At 41.3% G+C, this 24,444-nt stretch overlaps 3 protein-coding genes across 4 annotated transcripts in view; 2 read left to right on the top strand and 1 right to left on the bottom strand.

The window, feature by feature from the left end:
* On the bottom strand, positions 1-18,378 carry LOC119738247 (pantetheinase-like). The gene is made up of 4 exons (XM_038213048.1): positions 18,294-18,378; positions 3,819-4,060; positions 1,812-3,249; positions 1-993 (listed from the first exon to the last, which is right to left on the bottom strand). Exons 1-3 carry the CDS (start codon positions 18,376-18,378, stop codon positions 1,819-1,821), a joined length of 1,758 nt encoding a protein of 585 aa, XP_038068976.1. The 3' UTR covers positions 1-993; positions 1,812-1,818.
* On the top strand, positions 8,376-12,997 carry LOC119738250 (solute carrier family 25 member 44-like). Of its 2 annotated transcripts, none has more exons than XM_038213053.1 (4): positions 8,376-8,646; positions 9,966-10,662; positions 11,565-11,704; positions 12,742-12,997. In XM_038213053.1, the coding sequence occupies exons 2-4, from the start codon at positions 10,062-10,064 to the stop codon at positions 12,931-12,933; spliced, it is 933 nt and encodes a 310-aa protein (XP_038068981.1). In that variant the 5' UTR covers positions 8,376-8,646; positions 9,966-10,061; the 3' UTR covers positions 12,934-12,997. The 2 variants fall into 2 exon arrangements, with proteins under 2 accessions (XP_038068981.1, XP_038068982.1); XM_038213054.1 differs by having other exon boundaries at positions 8,376-8,624.
* Positions 17,008-24,444, top strand: part of LOC119738251 — a 12,200-nt gene continuing 4,763 nt past the window's right edge. The window contains exons 1-3 of the mRNA XM_038213055.1: positions 17,008-17,042; positions 22,301-22,403; positions 23,970-24,014. Of these exons, the coding sequence (XP_038068983.1) occupies positions 22,334-22,403; positions 23,970-24,014 (115 nt within the window). The 5' untranslated portion in view covers positions 17,008-17,042; positions 22,301-22,333. The remainder of the gene's footprint in view (positions 17,043-22,300; positions 22,404-23,969; positions 24,015-24,444) is intronic.

The following is a 24,444-nucleotide window of genomic DNA, read 5'->3' on the forward strand; positions in this document are numbered from 1 at the left end:
ATACCCTGTAGAATTGTTGAAACTGAAACTTACATGTGATTTGTGATAATTTTGTTTCTTGGAGTATATACAGTACATCTTTTCTAATATAAACAATGTAGAAATTAAAATTATTTATTTCAATTTCACAACTATAATTTCAAATTATAAAATTTTGTAGAACGATATAAGAATATAAAAATTGAGATGTTTATATTATAATTGTTTTTATTTAAGAAAGTTATTAGGCAATTATGAATGTTGGTGGAGATCATTTAAATAAACCAATTAGAGGGAATAAACTGAATTCTAAAAAGACGCTTTCAATTATTTGCATTGCATATGTATCTTCATTTTTTTCTCTTACATTTGTTTAAATTCGATGTTCACTGTGGGATTAAAATTTACTATATACATGGTGTATTAGGCCAAAAAAAATAATAAGTCGGTCTCTGGTCAGCGCCCTCTTTTGCCGCACCTCCTCAATTTTTTTTTACCAAAGAGCACCAAGGAATGGGAAATTGCACCAAGGCAAATTATGGAGGACACCAATGTACACGAGGACACCAAAAAAGCAAAATACATGTAGTACCCCTCCTTGTCTGTACAATCCAAGCTTGAAGAAAAAAAAAAGCAAAAAAAAAAAAAAACAGCCGCGTCGCCGCGTCAATTACGGAACGTTGGTCTGACCAGAGACTGAATGTTTTTTTGGGGGCCTTATTAATAAATCACCCGATTTTAATGTTTAAAATTCACCACGAAGTCATTTAAATCATACAGAAAGTACTGTATTAAAAAGTCAGTTGTAAAAATCACATATTAAATTAAGTGACAGGAACAAAAAAATTCTTGGACAGTCATTCATTAAATGTGCACTAAAACAAGCATGAACCATTAATCAAGGTTGCACTGAGTTGACCTCTCAGTAACGTCACGACTATTCAATCAAATTGATCTGCATAATTGCAAACCTACCGACAGGAGTATGCACAAATGGGGAGAGGTGGGGCCTAGGAGGGGAAAAATTGTGGCCTGGGAGGGGGAAGGTGGGGGTAAGGGGGTGGGGGAGTGGTGGCCTGTTAGGGGGAGGTGGCACGGCCTGGGAGGGGGAAATTGTGGCCAGGGAGGGGGGAGGTGGGGTAAGGGGGTGGGGGAGTGGTGGCCTGTTAGGGGGACGAGGCACGGCCTGGGAGGGGGAAATTGTGGCCTGGGAGGGGGAAGGTGGGGGTAAGGGGGTGGGGGAGTGGTGGCCTGTTAGGGGGACGTGGCACGGCCTGGGAGGGGGAAATTGTGGCCTGGGAGGGGGAAGGTGGGGGTAAGGGGGTGGGGGAGTGGTGGCCCGTTAGGGGGACGAGGCACGGCCTGGGAGGGGGAAATTGTGGCCTGGGAGGGGGTAGGTGGGGGTAAGGGGGTGGGGGAGTGGTGGCCTGTTAGAGGGACGTGGCACGGCCTGGGAGGGGGAAATTGTGGCCTGGGAGGGGGAAGGTGGGGGTAAGGGGGTGGGGGAGTGGCGGCATGTTAGAGGGACGTGGCACGGCCTGGGAGGGGGAAATTGTGGCCTGGGAGGGGGAAGGTGGGGGTAAGGGGGTGGGGGAGTGGTGGCCTGTTAGGGGGACGTGGCACGGCCTGGGAGGAGGAAATTGTGGCCTGGGAGGGGGAAGGTGGGGGTAAGGGGGTGGGGAGTGGTGGCCTGTTAGGGGGAGGTGGCACGGCCTGGGAGGGGGAAATTGTGGCCGGGGAGAGGGGAGGTGGGGGCAAGGAGGTGGAGGAGAGGTGGCCTGTTAGGGGGAGGTGGCAAGGCCTGGGAGGGGGAAGGGGGCCCTGGGGGAGAGGGAAATCTTAATCTTTCTCATACCATCTCCCATAGATATTTGCCGCAAGAAGATAGCCTTCTGTTCCACTTTCACTCCAAATATGGTCAAAAGGGAACTCGCTCTCCCAATCTTTACCGATGATTGCCAGACGCACATCTGATGTCAGAACTGAAGGGAAAAGCCGACTTTCTTGGTCGTATCCCTCAATGGCCAAACTGAAACTCTCCAGTCGTGTGTTAGATTGGACGGTTTCTGCCCCGCAACTGGACTGGTCATCAAGCCTGCATTTGACCAGGGCACAGGTCTGGACATAGTACTGGCCGTTGTGTTTGTGAAGCCCGTTGAAGACACCCAATGCAAACATGTCTCGTTTGGTGGATGACATTGAAGGAAAGGTGTAATTAAGATGACAACACAGAACACCACTACACACAGACAAACTGGCAGTGTTCTGAGTCAGGAGAACGAATGTGTAAAGGTCATGATTCATCAGTGATTGAAATGGCTTGTCAGAAGACTTGTCAGGGGTGGTGAACGAAGATGAAAATCTGATTTCCTGAGAGGATTCAGAGCTCTTCATGGTTTCGCTCCAAGATGACTGAGCCGTGTCTTTCAGGATTGATTTGACAATGGGAGAAACCATTTGAAGGTTTTCTGGGGTGAGATTTCTGATTTGTCCGCTGAGATCTTTGAAAGTTTTGGTGTTTATTTTCGGTGGCCTTTTAGGGCGTACCGGCAACTTCCCAATCAAGAGTTCTCCGTGGAAGTCAGTCATATCGCGATGGTAGATAACAGCACCTTGTACGCCAGCATACAGCCCTCCACCTGTCATTAAGGCAATTGGGAGTTGTATGTTTGCAGCCAGCAGGTTGACGTCAAATCTGATTGCCCATGCTTCTTGATACTCCACTGCACTAAGCAATGGTAGTTCATTCATCCAGGCTGTTGGGAAGACCATGTTAGTTACGCCCAGGCTATCAAGGAGTGACTCGGCGGGCTCCTTGAACAGCATATCGAAACACGTGAACAGTCCGAAGATTCCATAGTCGGTTTTGAAGACAGCCAAGTTGTCCGGGCCTTCGCCAGGTTGGAACATAAGCAGCTCTTCGGCATAGAGATGCTCCTTGTTGTATTTAGCAAGCAACTTACCATCCGCACCCAAAGTGACATCGGTGTTGTATTTATAGACTCCACCTGTCGGGCAGTCCCGGTCTTGCAGACGACTCTCATTGCAAGGTATCATTGTTGCTAAGTTAGCAACAATGATGATGGAATACTTACGCGCAAGGCAGCTGAGGCGTTGCAAGATGGGTGATGTCTTGAATTCTGCTTGGATGCAGGGATTGACGCTGGTCTTGTAGGGGTTTGGAACATACTCCAGGAACGGATCTATGGATAGGTGGGACAACTGGAAACCAGTGATTCCGTACTCGGGAAAAACAATCATGGAGACTCCCTGTGGAATAAACACAATACAGAATCTATAAGCACCATTGATAGAATAGAATTGTGGGGCGCTGTGGTCCAATGGTTACGGTGTTCGACTCGTGTGCCGTGGTACACAGGTTCGAATCCTGACCGTGGGAACATGGTGCTTGTGCTCTTGAGCAAGGCACTTTACCATTATTGCTTCGTCCTTCGGATGGGACATAAAGCCGTAGGTCCCGTGTGTTGTGTAATGCACGTTAAAGAACCCAGTAACACTTGTCGCTAAGAGGAGGGGTTTGCCTCGGTGTTTCTGGCAGTGGCAGCAATTATGCGCCGCAGCACCTAGCAAAAAGGTGCTACATAATGGGTCTCATATGTTCATATACTTCATTTACCTGGCTTTGGTTGCATTCTCCCCCAGCGCTTTGTATCCTCTGGCAAAAAGTGCTATATAAATACAGTTATTATTATTATTTATTATTATTATTATTATAGAATAAAAAGCTTGTACAGTGTACATATATGTCAGTTTTTAGTTTCGCTAGACGCAATTAACCGATAACGCAGATCCATCAATCGCACCCAACAAATATTTACCTTTGAAGAGGCAACTTTGACCTGCACTTCGTAGACATCGACATTTGTATTCATTAGTTTCAGGGCCTCCCGGTGCGTTATGTTGGGTAGGTACCAATTGTGAACTGCATGCTGGTATACCGCTGCCAGGAATGATGATGAACCACTGTGCGCATGTGATGTCACACTGTCACCATGGGAACAACCAATGGCACAGATTGCCACAGCTAGCAAGATCAAAGGTATCGTACGATCAGCCATGGCTGAAAAGGAAATAAAAAATAACAAATAACTCATTATTATTAAGCCAAGTCAAAATATTTATTCAAAATCCACGATAAAATACACACACGAGCAGAACTTGAGGAGCATCTGGATCATAAGTGCGATACCAAATTTTCCCGCAGCGTGTCTACATTTCGCGATCAATTTTCACTTTTCTAGCTTGGTGCCGTTGCACGTGGGGTATTTTTTTAATAACTACTGCACATGTATATATGGACAGCTCAATGTCACATTTTGGTAAGATATAATTGTTCCAAAATTGTTAAAAAATAAATACTTCAGGACATAACAGATGGTATTGTGTAGCCCCAACTAATGTGGCCACGATATTGCTGCGCTGAACAGCAATGCTGCTGCCACACTAGTGGGGCTAGGTATTGTGCAGTTTTTGTCATCACAGATGAAGTATTTACTTCATAAATATATGTCAAATTTCGAAGAGAACACTGTTTACCCAAATTTCATTTTTAATTAGGCTTTCATTAAAAAGAGATGTGGTCCTGAACCAATGAAAAAAAAGCAACATTTAATAGTTTATTTTAATAAAATTTAAAGCTAAAGATATTGTGCTCAACGTTAAAGGGAATATACAACATTTGCAAACATCGAAAAATAAAACTACCAAGTTTTTGCGAAATACCTTAATAGGATGTTGATAAATGACAGTCTAAAGCATCCTGTAAAATTATGGCACCTGGTATTCTGTCATTTTCAAGAAAAGTGGTATTTTTGTATCAATTTCCAACGCTGATCGGCCGATCAGCGTTGGAAACAACTGGCTTTTTTTCAAATACTGGCCCCAATTGACCATTGCACTTGTTTGCAATCGATTACAAACCTTTGAACGGGTGCGAGCCAGCTAGACTGGTTCCATGACCTTACAATTCCCCAATGTATGTAAACTGCTCTGTTTCTTCTTATATGGAGTCAGGGAACCAGACTACAGGAAAATGATCGTTTTTCTTGGTTTTTATAGCATTTTCGAACCCAAAACCTCCAAAAAGTCAGTGTAACTATATTTGCTTTATATTTCCAACCCCCCAATTCCATCCATTTCTGAAAATTAGAGCAAAAGCAAATGATGTATATTCCCTTTAACATGGTTATAGTTATCACTTATCAGAATTCAATAATAAAGGCCAAAAACGTAGGATCATGAATATTCAAAAATATAATTAGCTGGCTTGACAGACTTCGACACCAGATCGGGCGAAGAGCCCTGCAAATCTGAAAGCCACGGCGCGCAGGGGTCTTTGTTGACAAGTATTCATGGTATTTGCCACCAGTCAATGCTAGTATAGGTGCCATTATCACACGTCTAACTAGCCCATGTTGAGTCTCCATTGTGTCCTACTTCTGAAAACAATGTGGATCGATGTTTGTCGAGTACAGGACAAGTTTATGTGCACAACTTTGGTCTCTAGTTTGTGGGGATGTGACAATGGATCATCGACGGTGATAATGATTTGACGTCGGTCCGTGTTGTGTGAAAAAAAGATACAAGCTGAGAAAGTTGGTTGCGCGAATATTGAGCAGCGCGAATTTTTACTACTACTTAGTAAATAGTAGTAGGCCCTAGGCCTATGGTACTTGGTTATCTCTACCGAGTGGAGCGTTGAACCACGGTACCCTCCGTACAAACGCTCCACCGATTTGGCATACTTTGGTGACAAGTACACGGTCGTGACGGTATGCATTTTGTGCATGCCCTCGCGAGGACAAAATAAGGTGTGCCCCGGGCCGTCTGACAGTGTGGGTTTTTGGCACGGGACACATATCAGTACATGAAACAGTCATTGATTAAGCGCGACATCACACACGCGCGATGAATTATGCATCAGTCATGTCAGTGAAATGGACTGAATAACTCGGCAGACACATTTAATTGTGAGCGGTAAGTTCAGCCTATTTTGCTCTTTTTTTCCTCAAAATTACAGGTTATTTGGAACAATTTAAGGGGTACGTCTTATGGAATGTCATGAATGTGTGGATCTATCCAGGGTTACTGTCTTTCTCATTTGTATTCTCTTTACCAGTTTTTTAGGGGCCTTACCGGTATTTTGTCCTCATACCATGCATACCGTCATGACTGTGTACCTGTCACCAAAGTATGCTAAATCAGTGGAGCGTTAGTACGGAGGTTACCGTAGTTCAATGCTCCACTCAGTAGAGCTAGTACTTGGTAGAATTCCCTGGACGTCAGTCGTATAAATGGAGACGTTGTCAACCTGGGCTAGCGTCTAACCAAGAGTTTGGCAGAGTCGTTTATCTTTGTGTGTAGGATCCGTTGTCCAAGTTACTCGGAAAGCAAGACACCTTAAGTTTTAGGGTCCCCCGCCCCGACCCACAACCCGATCCGGATTTGCCATGGCAATGTCCGGGTGGCATGTAGCTCTACTGAGTGGAGCGTTGAATTACGGGTACCCTTCCATACAAACGCTCCACCGATTTGGCATACATGTACTTTGGTGACGGCTTCACAGTAGCATAGTCACATACCCACGCGAGGACAAAAAGACCCCCCCAAAAAACCAGTAAAGAGAATACAAATGAGAGAGACAGTTAATACCTTGGATTGACCTAGTCCGAGTAACTTGGACCCAACTTATCGCCTTTTTAAACATTTGGACGTGGTCTGGCGATAGCTATCGCCAGACCACGTCCAAATGTTAAAAAAGGCGATAAGTTGGGTCCAAGTTACTCGGACTAGGATTGACCTACACATTCATGACATTCCATCAGACCCCTTACATTGTTCCCAAACAGCGAACATTTTGAAGAAATCGTCACGTCAGATGCCCTCATTCGGCAAGTCGGTGCAAGGATTGAGCTTCACGGCGAACACATTGAGCTGTAAGTTTTCAGACTATTTTGCTGTTTTTCTTCAAAATGTTTGCTGTTTGGGAACAATGTAAGGTGTCTGATGGAATGTCATGAATGTGCAGATCAATCCAGGGTAACTGTCTCTCTCATTTGTATTCTCTTTACCGGAATTTTTGGGGGTCTTTTTGTCCTCGCGTGGGTATGTGACTATGCTTCTGTGAAGCCGTCACCAAAGTATGCCAAATTGGTGGAGCGTTTGTATGGAGGGGTACCCGTGTCGAGCGCAAAGTGAGTCCCCCGCGCAAGTTTAAACTTGTGCGCGCATTCATTTCCTTGCTACAAATTGCGCACGCAAGTTTAAACTTGCGCACTGCATATATTTTCCTGGCCACGCATACAGAGCCGCTAAACTATTTTGCCCCTGGGTATAGACCGCTTGCAGACGCGTTCGATAATCGACGCGCGAAGGCGCGCGACGCCATGTTGTGGGACAGGCGCATATCTATCCATGCACATTTTGTCCCACAACATGGCGTCGCGCACCTTCGCGCGTCAATTATCGAACGCGTCTGCAAGCGGTCTATACTCATGCAGATATGTAACATTATTTTTAAAGCAGATTTTTTTCTCCGATTTAATATCATCACTGAGCTTCGGGAGACACTGCCTTAATGCCTTATTTTGAAACATTTGATTAAATTCATTAATTAAATCATTTGCAAATTTATTTACTTTTTAAAATAATTAACATTTTATATGCGTAGCGTTTTTAAATTGTAAACATTTTTTAATATGAATTATTGAGCCTGCAATAAAAAATATTTGTTAAAGTAATACATTTAATTAATTAATTAAATTAGTAATGCATTCATTAATTTTTTTTCAAATTATGCATTTTTGAAGTGTACACAACGCTCGAAATGTTATGCAAGGATTTCTAAAAACAATATGAATTATTGTACCGTACAATTTATTAATTGTTAAATTAATTAGTATTTTTTTAAATACTAACCACTAGAGATGGTTTCGGCGACTAATTGCAGAATACCCCGCCACCAGAAATACACCTCTAAATTAAATCTCTGGCTACATGGTTGGAATCACGGTAAAGAAACAATTCAAGTCCATTGCCAGCTACGCAGATATGGAGTGGGGGTCCATTATTTGAGAACGAAGCAACACAAAAGGAATTGCTGAAAAAAAATTCTAAGTCCAAACCAACCACCCTGTTGCCGGCTACGCGGATACGGTGTTGGAGTCCCCTTGAATAGGGGCCTATGCTTGAGAACGAAGCAACACAAAAAGAACTGGAGTTGCTGAAAAAATTGTAAGTCCAAACCAACTACATTGTACCCTGTTGGCGGCTACGTGGATACGGAATGGGAGTGCAGTGAAGCATGACGCATAGTACATGTACATGCAAGTAGCCACTGATCTCTATATAAAGTGCAAGTAGCGCTGAGAAGGTTTATTGAAGGCAATCAACTGTGACTCCGTAGCCGGCTACCAGGTGGATAGATTGTGTGGTGGGGTATTCTGCAATTGTGCCGGGATGGTAGTAATGGTAGTCACTACAGGTGTAGTCGATGGTGCCATCAATTCGATTATGGAGTCATCACATTCAAACTTTTCACTTTTAGAAAGTGCTGGTCGTGCTACTGCTATGCTACAGTGCTACTGCTAGTGCTACATGATGGGATGGAGTATTGGTGGCCGGTGGTAGTACATCACATCATTATTGGTATCATTATCATGTTCTGTTTGTTACTTGATACTTCTGTCAATGTGTCATGTGTTTTGTTGCATGGAATAGACTTCCTCCATGGTCACTGTTAATGGTTAAACTTAGAGGGACACTAGGTCTAGGTCCTGAAATCCCCGAAAATGTTATGTTTTGGATTGTTTACTTAGCCTATTTCAAACATCTGGTTGAAAGGAAACAAGAAATGGTGGATTGACACAGAAAGTACGGACAACAAACAACTGACATGACTGATTTACATGTAGTAACATACATGTAGACCACAGAATTCCTCGCTACCATTTTGACAAAATGATTTTGTGCTAACTGTACAAGCAGAAAAATTCTGAGAAAGATTTCCGTACTGGGCCACCACTTTTTTCAAGCGCCAAAAAGATGCATCCTCTATGGTTATTTCCTCCACTTTCCCTTCTCTAATCTCACCCTCTCTTTATCTTTATTCTTATTAATAGGTCACTTACTTCATCGAGATTCAAACCTCTGACTCTTGTTTAAAACACTGACTTTTACCGCTAGGTTGTGCATGATCGCTTTGCTATGATCAATCTTTGGATGTATTTAAAGTATTCATTGAAATTTACTAAATATTCATGAGAAATTAAATATTCATAATGACATATTGCACTGTCATTGGTCGACTCATGCATTGCCATGGTTGTCGATGTCATGCGTATAATGTACAGTACTGCTGTCTTCCAGACACTTCAATCAGTTCGACCGGCTGCCTCCAACTTAGTTCTGCACGACGTGTGCAGCCAAAATTTTCTCTAAAACACATATTTCTTAACAAATGTTCGCATTGCCGAGGCTTCCTGGATTAATCTTGGATGAAATCACAAGGTGAGGTGAAAATTGATGTGTTTGGCAGCAGGTAAGTGGTGGCCCAGTATAGAACTCCTAATTCCCTCAATACACTTACCGTAAGGCCAAAAAAACTGTTTACAGCATCCTGCTTTATACCAGCTTTATATGGGCTAGATGCAACAGGCAAAGAGGCCAGATAAAAAGGAGGGGACCTCCAAAAAGGAAGCGGGAGGGGACGCTTAACATGTTTGTTTTTTTTGCCTAAGCACAGTATTTTCTGGTAGTGGTAAGCAGGGATTTTTTATTTTTTGCTTACAGTAAGCAGAGCCATAAAATTGGGTCCAGAATGGAAGGTGCAGAAGTTTAATCACAATATTCTACCGGTAGGCCTACTGCCTGAATCTTGCTTCCCAAATCTTGTCAATGTGCATCATATGTGCTAAATTTGGATATTTTTTTTTCAATCTGTCTTTTTTATAATACTCCCTTTCCAGAGTGGTGCTGTTCCAGTCTGAAGACTAGTCCTAAGTATTTGTCCGGTCATCACCTAGAGTAGGTTCCACCCACGGGGGGTCCATGAAGGGAGACCAATGGCGCCCAAGGAACGCCAGATACGAATCCTAGAATGGGACGACTTGGACAAGCGCAAGTTTTACACTTATGGCTTCATGATGAGCATGTTCATCCGTGTGATCAACTACCCAACCATCTTGATCAAGACACGGCTCCAAGTACAGACACAGAATGCTCTGTACTCGGGCACATGGGACGCCTTCAAGAAGATCACCAAGTACGAAGGGATACGGGGGCTCTATAAAGGATTCTTCGTCAACACCTTGACTGCCTTATCCGGCCAGGTCTATATCACCACCTATGAAGTCACCAGAAGGGCCTTTGGTGACCATGTCAGCAACACGACCAAATCATTTGTGGGAGGGGCCTGTGCCTCCCTGGTTGACATGAGTATAACGGTACCCATCGATATAGTATCACAGCACATAATGATGCAGGGCTCTGCACTGAACTTAGAGGCTGGACGGAGGAAAGTGACTTTCAAAGACACTCGGCGAATCATTCATAATATATGGCACAAAGACGGACCAATTGGATTTTATAAAGGCTACACGGCCTCCATCATGACTTTCATGCCGATGAATGCACTGTGGTGGCCTTTCTATCATTTTTATGCAGGTAGGTTGAAAAGGGAGCAATAATTTCATTGTATCTTGGGCAACATTTTGACAGTTATTACAGATTTATTGGAAAAAATTGTTTAACTTTTTGACCCAACATTGGTGTTTTCTCCTTCAACATGTTGGTCTTGGTGGTCTTTCGGTTATATCCCAACCATGCAAATTTTTCCCTCCAATTTAATTACGGCAGTGAAAAATGTCAAATGTCTACTTTCTTAGATAGGAGATGATATCTGTCCAAGCAATAGCTTGCAAATCCTCCTGAATAGTTGACAGAAGTAAGCAACATGGTATCACCTTGTGTGGGAAACTGTGGATCAACCAAACATGGAGTAAATACTGAAAATCTCTTCATCTATTTTAGCCTAGTGCAAGACCAAAGGATAGAATAAATTGTATCACCTTGTGTTACGCTTATAAGCGTAACACAAGGTGATACAATTTATTTTAGGCTAAAATAGATGAAGAGATTTTTCAGTATTTACTCCATAGTGTGAAATGCATGCAACAGGCAACATAATGACCAAGTTGTGTGACGTCTGCGCTCTGCATTAAGCAGAAAGTTAGGCATTCAATCTTTTTTGCTGAAGAGCAACTGAAACAAAATGGGATTGAATGTGTAAGCTCTTTATTTTACTATAAAGGACACTGGTAAGCACCCTTTACTCCTGGTGAACCTGTTTCAAATCCAGCCAGATACATGCAGATGCTTGCAAACAATATACATGTACGTGTACATGTAAATTGAGTTTTTCTTTCCCTACTTGTTTGCAAAGGTTTTCTTTAAAAGCATGTCTAAAAAGTTTTATTTTTGGGGGGGAAAACGAACAACCATTACACCCTTCCTTTGTTCTTGGTAATGTTTTTGAAATATTTGTTTTGTTTCGTTTTTGTTTACAGAGCAGCTAGCGTTATTATTGAATGCCTCTTTACATGTATCAGTGCCAGCACTGGCAATCCAGGCAATGTCTGGACCCTTGGCCAGCGCTTCAGCTACGATCCTAACAAACCCAATGGACATTGTTAGAACACGATTACAGGTAAGTAGTTCCTAGAAAATAGTAATACATGTATATGTATCAATATTGTGAATAATTGGTCATGTATTCAAAACACAGTTCTCACAGTCAGAAAACTTGGCTTCTGTGAACAAGTGTACCAACCCTAACCCACACTGTTGACAAAGAAAGACGTGACACTGACGGTTTCGAGTCAACTCGGTCCCAAACCAACTCAGTCCAAGTCAACTTGGTCCCAGATCAACTCGGTGCTAAGTTAACTCGGTCTCAGATCAACGGTGACATTTTAGGGAAAAAATGCTCTAGCAAGGCACAAGGGGCGAAAAATTTTATTGTGCCATGTTAGGCCAAAAAAAAAAAATATTCGGTCTCTGGTCAGACCAAAGTTCCGGAATTGACGCGGCCACGAGGTTTTTTTTTTTTTTTTTTCCCTTGTTCTTTTTTTTCTTCAGCTTGGATTGTACAGACAAGGTGGGTACTATTTTGCTTTTTTGGTGTCCTCATGTACATTGGTGGCCTCCATAATTTGCCTTGGTGCTTTCGATCATTTGCCTTGGTGCAGTTTCCCATTCCTTGGTGCTCTTTGGTAAAAAAAATTGAGGAGGTGTGGAAATAGAGGGCGCTGTTAGTGCTACCGCGGAACATTTTGGAAAAAAAAAAGATCGACGCGCTGTCACGCGCATGCTTAAAATAGACGCGCGCGCTGACCAGAGACCGACTTATTTTTTTTTTTGGCCTTAGGGGAAAGATACTTCAATTTATTCAATTATTGTATACATACATGTACATACATTTTTTTTTCATAGGGACCCAGTTGACTCGGACCGAGTTGGTTTGGGACCGAGTTGACCTGCACCCACACTGAACACCATTGCCACCAGTTGCCAGTCATTGCAAAAAGTGAAGGAGAAGGCAGTTTTTGATCCTCCATTTTGTCAGCAAATTTCAATAAAACCTGAGCACAATTGAAGACCCTGTATTTCAAACCAAAGCAACATTAAACACCTGCATGTAATTTTGAAATGCGGAGTGAAGTTATTTATTGGAATCCTTTTAAGGTAACAGGAGGTGACTCTATCTTGGGAGCATTCAGAAGACTGCATCAAGAGGAAGGCATATCAGGCTTCAAGAAGGGACTCTCAGCCCGTCTCCTGTCCTCTGTACCTGCTGGTGTAGTCATGGCCGTCTCCTATGAAATCCTCAAGAGACTTAGCGTCAAACCAGAGGTTGACTACAAAGTCCAGTGGTAGGCAGAATTGAATGTTTGAGAGAAAAGCAAGATGGTACATGTCTTAGCAAAACAGGAGGTTAAGACATGTACATACACGTACATGTACATGTACGTTGGTTGCTAAGCTACAGTTTGTAAGGAGCCCATGTTGACAGTCAGCGCTTACATCAATTGAGAGGGAAAAATTGAAGTGCTGAGAAACATTCTCTGAGTACCCTCCATGGGTATACCCCACTTATTGGTTTTTTTTATACAGATTTGTTTTCATTTAATTTTTTTGTTAAAGCCCTGTGCAAATGCCATCACACATACAAAAAGCAAGCATCATGGAGACATTTCTCCTGTAGGCCCATGAAATTGAATGATTGCTGTTCATTTGCTATATTTTGTTTTGGGGCTTTTGAAATGGGGAGATTATGACAAACCTACATTGTACTGACTGAATGCTGATAAGGTTCATGTATAAATTGGGAAGATGGGAAGATTGTTGCACTGTGCCTATTTATGTGAGAAGCAGTGATCTTGCAAGATACAGACACAAAATTTTATTATTTTGTTTCTGAAAACTTGTTTTAAATTCAGTTATTTTAGATAGCTAAATGCGTTCAAACTTTGCTGTGTTTTACAATGTGGGTTCAACATGTTCAATAGTTTTGTGCCCCGATTGGGGCAGTGTTTGAATAGCATGAATACTGAATAGTGACAGCAAAGTTTGTTCAGTATTCAGTTGTTAGTTTCAGGCAAGTTTTTTCACCTTAATTTCAAGGAATCTGTGATAATCTGTTTTTTTCCCTGTAAGTTTTAATGTTTTGTTTTCTCTAATCACTGATCATAATCACCAAAAAAAAAATATTCAGAATGAAATCATAATATTCCATATACATGTACATGTATTTGTTAGTAACCTAGATAACAAAAAAGTTTCTTGATAAACAGGACAGTCACATTATTTTATTGATGTTCAATCATGTCAAAGAAAAAAATAGGGAATTAGGTCAAAACAATGATTGTTTCATTTAAGTCTTCCAGTAACCATATCCCAAAATTAAAATATAAGCTTAATAGCTTATAAATATCAGGTGAATATAACGCACAAATGTAGGAATTCAGTATGCCATTTAGTTTTAACTAAATGTAGTAGTCAAGTGACAAGTGACTAATGCATCCCTATCATTCATCCTGTATAACATGGGATTTGACTTGTGATTTTGACTCCATTAATAACTTTGAATATAAGAAAACACAAGTGAACTTGCAGTAAAGTTGGCCTATCTCTGAATGGCAGTAATTTACATGTAATTTAATGTGGCTATTTTAAAATTACCAGACTGGGTCTAAATAAAAAGGGGAATTCAATTAGCTTCAATGAAAAGAAACATTGAGATTTAGCAGTGCTTATCAGAGAAGTTGTTTAAGGGTACGTGGGGGCGGGGCCAGGGAGGGGACCGGGCAAGCAATCAACTTAAGCACACTAGCGGCGATTGCTTGGAAAGTGTACTGAAGTTGTTCAAAAATGGAGACCAGCTTCAAGTTTTTTGCTTTGTAAACCTAATTAGCATTTTATTTATATTCTTGAATGTAAATAAATCATAATTTCCTAGGTGTAACCCGCTGTTAACGTAAAAAGAATGATTATGATCCCTTCAATTGTTCAAGTTTTGACATTATACTTATCATTTACATTATTTGTAAAATGCTTATGTATTCTACAATTAAAAAAGTACTTACTCTTAAAAAAATACTAATTAATTTAACAAAATTACAATAAACTGTACGGTACAATAATTCATATTGTTTTTAGAAATACTTGCATAACATTTCGAGCGCTGTGTACACTTCAAAAATGCATCATTTGAAAAAAAATAATGAATGCATTACTAATTTAATTAATTAATAAAATGTATTACATTAACAAATATTTTTTATTGCAGGCTCAATAATTCATATTAAAAAATGTTTACAACTTAAAAACGCTATGCATATAAAATGGTAATTATTTTAAAAAGTAAATAAATTTGCAAATGATTTAATTAATGAATTTAATCAAATGTTTCAAAAAAAGGCATTAAGGCATTGTCTCCCGAAGCTCAGTGATGCTATTCAATTGGAGAAAAAAATCTGCTTTAAAAATAATGTTACATATCTGCATGAGTATAGCCAGGGGCAAAATAGTTCAGCGGCTCTGTTTCATCATCTAGGTGCTTGCGTCAAGTTGATCTGACATCGCGCACTCTGTAAGTGTTCTCCACTGTTCTCTGTCTGATGCCACGTGCCAGGTGCATCGATCCTTGATGTTGACCCCCGTGGTTGTCAGGTCCTTGTTTACTCTCTTCAGCTACGTGGTTCGTTGTCCCCCTCTTGGTAGCTTGTTCTTGCGGATTGCCTCTAGAAGTGCTTGCTTGGCAGGAGCTTCCTCGGGTAGTCTCAGGAGATGGCCTGTCCACCGAAGACGTCTTCGGGTAATGGCAGTACTCCAAGGGATCTCGTTGGTTCTCCTGTACAGTTCTTTATTGGTGATCTTCTTGGGCCATTTTATATTAAGGATTGAACACAAGAGTCTTCTGTGAAATGCATCAATGTTCTCTTCTAGTGACTTAGTCAATGTCCATAGTTTGCTGTTGTATAGGACTACAGATGCTATGTAGGCGCGGAATGTTTGGAGTTTCGTGTTGTTTGAGATTGCATCACTGTTGAAGACATCCCTGAATTTGTTGAAAGATACCATCGAAAGTATTTTCCTCCTGGTAATATCTTGCTCAGTATCGAGAAAAGATCCCAAGTATTTGCATTTCTTCCAACTGGTGTTGCTTCCGTTTCTACTGATGAGGTGTTTCTCTGTCTTAGACGTGTTTACTGTGAGGTTTCGCTCTTTTAGTACCTCAGGTGCCTTCCTCTCCACAGTTGCTATCGGGTGGTATTGTTACTTGCCCAAGTGATGTCATCAGCGTACTGTAATCATGGTAATCCCATCTCAAAGTATGCTGGCGGGCAAATGGCGTAGCTGTGGTTCTCGAGTTCCACAGGAAGGGATTGGGACTGTGTCTGCGTGCAGTAATTGTGATCCTGAACTTAAGAGTGAATCGTGTCTCGGGTGTTTCCGGCTCTGTTTGCGTGGCCAGGAAAATCTATGCAGTGCGCAAGTTTAAACTTGCGTGCGCAATTTGTAGCAAGGAAATGATTGCGCGCGCAAGTTTAAACTTGCGCGGGGGACTCACTTTGCGCTCGACACCCGTAATTAACGTTATCCGTCATGTCCGTACTCTGGTGAATACAGTAGAGTAGGTAATTGCACAGTACATGTACATGTATAGTCGGACTCCCTATTATCGCGGCATCCCTATTATCGCGGCATGGGAAATTTCTCTTTTTACAGTGTCAAAGCTCCTTCAAGTGGCGATTTTTATCCAGTTCACCAGTCATCAAGGATTTTCTACCGAGTTGTATAAAAAGGACGATTAAAAAATGTTGTGTCTTTCGGGACTTTTAACGATTTTAATAAATATTAACGTTTTCCAAAACTTGCAAAATTTTCCCTCACCGTGTCTGCTAAAAGGTACCGTTTATATTTTAACATAAATCTTTAATTGCGCTCTGTCCATGAAAGTTCCATTGTCTTGTTCCCATTCTTCAGCTGCAAATGTAAAATGAAGTCGAACGACGATATTTGCAGCGCGAAATCGTAACAACTTTTACGGGATCAAAATAAGCATCGCGCGTTAGCGAAAATAAAACGGCACACCGTGTAAAGTGAATGTCGCCCTCAATCGCCGATCAGTAGACTTGCCTCAGGGATTTGTGTTCTCCTTTCGGGGGAAGGGCAGGGCCTTAAGAAATCATCCTGCAGACATTTTGTATTTAATCAACTTGAACGTTACAGGGAAAATATCAGACTTTATTCAGGGGGTATTTTGGTCAAACATAATCTATGAACAAAAAAGTTGGGATCATTTTAAAAACCACTTCCCGCATACCGCGATAATAGGGAGTCCACCTCCGTTCGCACACGCCGCGCATGTCTATTTTCACAGGCATCGTACACGGAATAAACCACACCACCCGTCAGATTTTTTTATATTAATTTAAAAAAGGAAGATGTATACTACACATAAGACAGGACAATTCTGGAAGGTTAGAGGGCAATCTCTCTTCCGAACGAGAAACGTGATAAGTACCGCTGTTGTGCCCATTCTTGAAAATCACGCATTCTCGAGAATGGGCGTGCACATTCTTGAGAATGTGCAACTGGATCCTTGCTCAATCTTGGCAAAAAATAACTCTTCCAGATTGAGCGCACATTCTCGAGAATGCGCGACAAGATAACGGTCTTGTCGATGCCGAGCACCGGCTGCGCTTGGCAAGTCTAGCTGAATCCTCGTTCACTGATTCTCAATAATTATACTGTTGCAACGCAAGGCGCTGAAAAGTAGAGTGGATATGATAAGTAAAGGCGTATTAATATGGGGGGGACCGGGAAAATATAAGAGACATAATAATACTAGTGCAAAGAATTCTGATTTTTGGGATAATAAAAGCGGGGGGGGGGGGGGGGACGTAAGAATGAAGAATGTGAAGAATGAGAATGAATACTGCGACATCTCATAGTGCTAATGCTATTTCCCATTTAAATTGCCACCAATTTATTGTTCACATCCCACCATAACGTCGCAGAGCTGGATTCTATCTAGTCAAAAGAGCAATTTTGGCAGCTTCTGGACATCGTTTTTTTTCGTGGCACGCATATGATACATGCAGGGACTTGTAACTTGTCTAGCCTAAACAAAGCACTTCCCAGACTAGTTCCCAGTCCTCCGTTATTACAAAACTTCCCATAGTGGGCAGAAAAAAGCAATAATTACAGGTTTAATTTGATTCAAATTATCGTAGTTATACGAGTACAGAAGCATAGCACATTTTCTTTCCTCTTTATATGAATTGTTTCCCTTTTAACCGCTATACAATTCATTTAACATAATTATGTCGTGCAATGTTTGTTAAGATTGGGCAAAATTCATAAATTGTGCACGTGATATTCCCACCCAATCTTAAGAATGAGCGCTCATTCTTAAGAACGCGTGCTCGTTCTTAAGAATGGGCGCTCATTCTTAAGAATGCGCGCCCATTCTCGAGAATGTGCATGCCCATTCTCGAGAATGCGTGATTTTCAAGAATGGGCACAACACCGCGATAATACGGCGTTCCATCCTACATATGCATTGACATGAGGCATGACTGCCAACGATTTAGGGTTAGAATTGTGGGGAAACTGAGCGTGGTGGATTAAAAATGTGATAACATTGTTTGTACGTGAGAAACGATAGCCAAAGTTGTAAATGTATTATCGATATGTGAGGAATAGTCAAGAAAATCGGAAAAACTTACTTGACGAACTTCCGAAGCTGGAGCGGAGGGTAGTTGAGGAGAAATGAAAACAAGAGAGGGCGCTGTTGTGATTCCGGTGTAGCATGAAATTGGGTTTTATGAAATGCGGATGCTTAGGCCGTGTCCGAAACGCGCTTCCAGAGCTACGGCTACGTCTATTGTCAGCGCGTCCCCGCGTATTTTCAATGGGCGCAGACCTAGACATAGCTCTAGACAACTGATTCGGATGCAGCCTTAGATAATTAGGAGAGGGACCAGTCACGTGATAGGGTTTACCAATAAAAGGAAAAAAGAGTCCGATTTTTATTGGTTACCCGGCCGAACCCGGACATGTGCATGTGACGCACCCCGGATGCTGACATGTAAAAAGACTATGCTCCGCCGCACGTGAGGCGTGACGCGTGCTAGTCTATAGTCCATGTAGTCATGATAGTTTTCATACATGTCGTCGTATCCAAGCTAACTGCGCAATAGTCGTAGCCTTGTTGCCATTTTGTGATTGGACGATGAACGACATTCGTTTGATGGTGTCTTCCTATCTCCAGTGCAAGTAGCCTCATAGTTCTAGGAGTACAGATTGTCATGATTTTTTGGCCGCAAAATTGTTAAAAATCTCACATGAGGAGTTCATGAAAGACTATAAAAAGGGTCTGGGGGTAGTTTCTGGAAGAGTGGAATTTCAGGAGTTTGTGTGACTTGTTTTTTTCTTATGTTTCCCATGACGCTTTTTGACGCTGGGGGGTTTTGTTGTCGGGGTGCCTTCAGCAAGGTGATTAAAATATGGCGCACGGCGGTGTCACAATGGCTGCCTATTTCTTCGGTTACACCTCTATGTTTCGACACCCCTATGTTCTGACTGCACATATTCCTATTCCTAACCATAACCCTAACCCTAACCCTAACCCTAACCGGGAGTAACACAATCTAGGTTGTCGGAACATAGGGGTGTCGGAACATAGAGCAGTCACCATTTCTTCCTCCATGCTTTATGCATGCATGAAGCAATAATCATAATATTACAATGCTGTGATTACTGGGGTAAATTTTGGTGGATTGCTTTATTGGGGAAATTTACATTATAAAAATATGCAATTCTGCTAAAAATATTAATATACTAATATTTCAACTGTTTCTGAATATTTTTCAACCTTGAACTAAATTTGTATTAAACATATTAAAATTAGCTTATTTTGTTTTTTGCTATTTTGCCCTAGACTTCTAGTTCCTGAATATGTCTAGTCCAGAATCTAACCATGGTCTGAGTATAATTGAGAACAAGATTTGATGGGGTTTTAAAATTATTTTTGAATATCCATCTCTGCATAAGGCCAAACAAAGGGGACAAAATAAAGTTCGCAGTGGCTATTGTTACGGCAGCCGTAACGCATTTCCCATTTTCTATCGTTACGGTAGACTGCAACCTGGCAACTTTTATAAAAAAACATGACAAGAAAATATAAAATTAGAAGGAAAAAAGTGAATTTGAACTTTATGAAATTCGGACTTTATTTCCCTTTAAAAAAAAATCCTCCAAAGCCTCAGGTTAGAAAAGGGAAAAAATTCGATTGCAAAACTGAGATTCGAACCCGCAACCTCGCGGTACAAAATCCTACCCTCACTCGGCTGAGCTGGCGCACTGCTCGATAAAACGTGTGGAAACAAATAATTATATACCTGCGTGCGTATCAAAAAAATATCGTAGAGGGCGCTAAACAACGAGTGCCGTAACGATAGCCACTTCGAATAAAGTTAGTTCCCACTGGAACCTACATATTGGAGAAATGTTGTCTGTCATCAAATACTTCCATACTTTAATACTTTTGCTAAAAGTTAAAAACCCTTTTTTGGGGGAGGCCGTATAATACTTTCAACACACAGTTGGGTGAATGTCAATGCAAGGTTTCCATGCATTTCTATTTACGGTCCCTGGATTGCCATCCTGGTTCAACCTCAAATATGACAGCTCCGAGGAAATTTACACATACCACTAATTACCAGCTATTATTAAAGGACTACCATAAAGGGGACCAAAGAATACTAATTTACGATCTCATCTAAATGAACTTGAAAATGTTTTCCAAACCTTTCTCAAATATTTTGAGGTGATTTGGAGTTGGTTTTTATCATTTTACACCCCGCACCATGCCGGCAGAATAATTAGGGTTGGACATGCCCCTTTAATGGACCATAACTTCACCATACTTTAAGATATAAACTTATAATTGGTACCATTAGTTTTCTTTTTGAAAGCTCTTTCCAATGATACCAAGTTTGTAATATTTGGACAAAAAAAACCCAAAAAGTGCCGACCACCCTACTCAATTGGGATCCCATTGAAACCAGGCGACAGACGCAACGACTAGTTACACTCCACAGAATTCTAAACCAGGACATCGACATTGACGCCAACTTATACCTCAGACAGAAAACTATTAGATCCAGGAGAACCCACAACAAGCAGTTTGAAGTCTACCATCATACATCTACCCCCTTTATTTAGTCTTTTTTCCTGAAGCCATTTTACTTTGGAATACCCTACCACATCAAACTGTCAACACAACTTCCTCTGCAACCTTCAGAAGCTCGGGTCCTACTAAAGCGCGTCAACAAGCGTCAACAAGCGTCAACAAGCGTCAACAAGTTTTAGTAGTCGTTAAGTGCGCGTCAACAAATTTTGTATAGGCCTTTGAACAATAAAAACAGCTTTATATGGTAGAAAAAGCAATAATGAACATCTTCTGCATATCAATTAAAGTTAAAATTATTTTAAAACTTGGTTTTTTTAACGCGAAATGTACGAAGAATTTGTCGATAAAAGTAGGCCGCCATCTTGTTTGGATGGCGCTGTAGACTTCGCGCATGCGTAGTATGGCTCTTTACACTTCACGCATGCGTAGTACGGCTAGCTACACATAAACAAGATGGCGGCCAACTTTTATCGACAAATTCGTCGTACATTTCGCGTTAAGAAAACCAAGTTTTAAAATAATTTTAACTTTAATTGATATGCAGAAGATGTTCATTATTGCTTTTTCTACCATATAAAGCTGTTTTTATTGTTCAAAGGCCTATACAAAATTTGTTGACGCGCACTTAACGATTACTAAGACTTGTTGACGCTTGTTGACGCTTGTTGACGCGCTTTAGTAGGACCGAGAAGGGCCATTCAAAACCAACAAAAACATCACAGCCCCCGCTAGACATTTAATAGTCCACTCTTGTCAACTTCCAGTTTAGTCCCTGGTGGACCGTTCAGGAGTTCAAACTACAAGGTACAAGGTACGAGTCCGATTTTCAATTTTCATACGACACCGGCCGGCCGCCCCCATATCCCAGCTAGCCAGCTCGCGGGAAAATTCTGTTTGAACTTGAAGTGGTCAGCGATCAGGTTCGGCCATTCCGTTTGACCGCTGAGAGAAGTACACGAGTAAACTGAATTCTGAATGTGACTCGAACAATTACATAACAATATTAACATTGCAAAATCCAACTTGACGGGTAGGCTATGACAATTGGCATGTTTTAATTGTGGTACTAGGACCTGCTAATCTTATAAGGCCTATTTCCTTTAGGCCTATACCATGGAAGCTTGAACTGCCCATGATTTGCCTTCCGCGTTACCGTGATAATTTATCACAGAAATCCGGAATTCAAAGATAACCCCTTCCTCGATACCGCGTTACCGTGATAATTTATCACAGAACCTGGGAGCTGCCTGGTTATAGCGCCAGGGACACGCTGACATCCTCTGCCATTCAGTGGAAACGGGGTCGGCACAAGAAGCCAGACAGTAGGATTTGATTAGGAGAAGGGGAAAGCTCATGTTGAGACGCTGTGCTATACAATGGGGTATTTCAGTGGGGAAGGAGCTGCTCAAATTCTCCATTTCACCCCAGCACATCCTGACCCCATTTGACACTCTCATCAGAATTCTACAAATCAATATACCAAGGTAGTATGTGCTTTGAATTATGTTTACTCTGTGATTCCTTTTCTTTTTCTTTTAGACTTCTGCTGTGTGGACGGTACATGCACTGAGAATGGCTGACTTCATGATTGCTATTTATGTTGCCGTTGCCATTGCTGCTGTCGGTACAACAATATGGATTTGTAAGTATTTAGGCCTACATGATATTGGATGGCTTTGAGGCCTTGAGGGGATACTAGTCCGAGTAACTTGGACCCAACTTATCGTCTTTTTCACATTTAGACAAGGTCTGGCGATAGTAGGGTCCAAGAAGAAGTGCTGCCATCACACGACACAATTCTCAAATTGACCCAAAAAGCTGACATTGCCCAACAAAAACATCAGATTTCACCCTCAAAACAGCCTCCAAATTACTAGATACGCTACCTGAGGTACAAGTAGACATCGATGATTAAGATGGAGGTACTGAAGTTTACTTACGATACAGATGAAAAGTGAAATTTCCCGTTCAATTCCGAGAGCTTCCCTCGCAACTATGAACATATTAAATTTCCCACTCCTGTTTGAACAATATGTGATGTGGTTGTGCCCAGCGTTCATTCGATGGTCCCGGTATCCCAGGCAGGATTCCGTTAACGAGCGCGATGCATCGATTATGATAATGAGTAGTCTGGATCTCGTTTGTAAACACGAACTTATTTCAAACGATGATAGTGAGTCGGGAACTAGTTTGAAGTGGTTTCTGCTCATAAGAGCTGTTCTAGTTCCCGACTCCCTATCATCGCTCGAAATGCGCTGGCAAAAAGTTATTGGAATATTTGAATAATCGGTATATTCAGGGCAGCCGTAAACGACACAAGATTTTGTCCATAAGTACTTTGTAAAATTGTATTTCCAAAAATCTGTCCATTGACTGGTCATTGAAAATCCCCCACATTTTCCATCCAAATGACAGCAATAATTTCACAGGGTGTTTAGTAACAGTACGATCTTTAATCCAAGTTATTTTTGTGATATTAATTCAGCAGGTTACTTTTGGAATAAGTGCAAATGATTCTGTATCACTTTAATCAAATGAGATTTAGTAACAGTAAATAGATATGGCCAAGAAATCTGCTATAAAGAACGTTGGTAAAGCAAGGGCGAAACCCAATACTGGATTTACATTTTACTCTGACTGAAATTCCATCTTATATATAGTTTTATAAGATGGAATTTTTTTTTTTTGCGCCAGGGTGATATAAATCAAATTAGGTTTTGCCCTTCATCGACGTTTTAAACACTGTATACTCAGTGTGTTACCTCCCGAGTGAAAGTTGGAAAAAATCACTCGGGTGGGACTCATCTGCACTAGAAAGCAGGAGGTCGTGGGTTCGAGTCCCACCCGAGTGATTTTTTCCAGCTTTCACTCGGGAGGTAACACACTGAGTATACAGTGTTTAAAACGTCGGTGAAGGGCAAAACCTAATTTTATTTATATATAGTTTGATTGAAGAGCTATGGAGTACCGAAGTGTGACGTCATTTAGAACCAGAAAGTGTAGTAGCAACGAATGGAGTATGCGCGCGTGTTGGTTCACAGGCTGAATCACGCGCTAATGTCTTTCACACACATTTTGTGCACGTGACGAATTCACTTCGGTACTCCATAGGACATCTCACTGACTGCATTTTTCATGGCTTTTGAATTTCATACTGTGCTGACAGTTTTTACAATCGTGTTTCTTCTGCATTATAATTTTATTGCAGGCAACAAGTGCAGATGCCTGTACTGCTCCAATCGTACCATTATCTGTAAGTATTTGGATTCTAAATGGAATCTTATGAACTGGAAATCAGTTTTTAAGTCTGAAACAAAAATATTGTTGAATAGATCTGTTCTTAAAATGTTCCCTCTAAAGGGAAGATACAACATTTGCAAACATCAAAAAACAAAATGATCAAATTATCACGAAATATCTCACTGGATTGTTAGGGAACGACAGTCTGAAGCATCCTGTAAACTTGTGGCTCCTGGTGTGCTGATATTTTCAAGAAAAACTGTATTTTTCCAACGCTGGTCGGCCGACCAGCGTTGGAGAAAACTGGCTTTTTCAAAAAGTGCTCCTAATTTTTCACATATAGTTTGTCTGCATTTTCTTTGCAATTGATTACACACCTGTGAAGACTACAAGCCTGCTAGACTGATTCTCTGATCTTACAATTCCCCAAAGTCTATAAATTG

This window comes from Patiria miniata, unplaced genomic scaffold (genome assembly GCF_015706575.1).
Source record: "Patiria miniata isolate m_02_andy unplaced genomic scaffold, ASM1570657v1 HiC_scaffold_3, whole genome shotgun sequence".
Classification (NCBI taxonomy): Eukaryota; Metazoa; Echinodermata; class Asteroidea; order Valvatida; family Asterinidae; genus Patiria; species Patiria miniata.

Coding starts and splice junctions, on each gene's coding strand:
- LOC119738250 (XM_038213053.1), top strand. CDS start 10,062: ATGGCGCCCAAGGAACGCCAGATACGAATCCTAGAATGGGACGACTTG. Junction 10,663..11,564: donor TTTCTATCATTTTTATGCAG/GTAGGTTGAAAA, acceptor TTTTGTTTACAG/AGCAGCTAGCGTTATTATTG. Junction 11,705..12,741: donor TTGTTAGAACACGATTACAG/GTAAGTAGTTCC, acceptor AATCCTTTTAAG/GTAACAGGAGGTGACTCTAT.
- LOC119738247 (XM_038213048.1), bottom strand. CDS start 18,378: ATGCTACACCGGAATCACAACAGCGCCCTCTCTTGTTTTCATTTCTCC. Junction 4,061..18,293: donor CAGCTTCGGAAGTTCGTCAA/GTAAGTTTTTCC, acceptor TTTCCTTTTCAG/CCATGGCTGATCGTACGATA. Junction 3,250..3,818: donor TCAAAGTTGCCTCTTCAAAG/GTAAATATTTGT, acceptor TTTATTCCACAG/GGAGTCTCCATGATTGTTTT.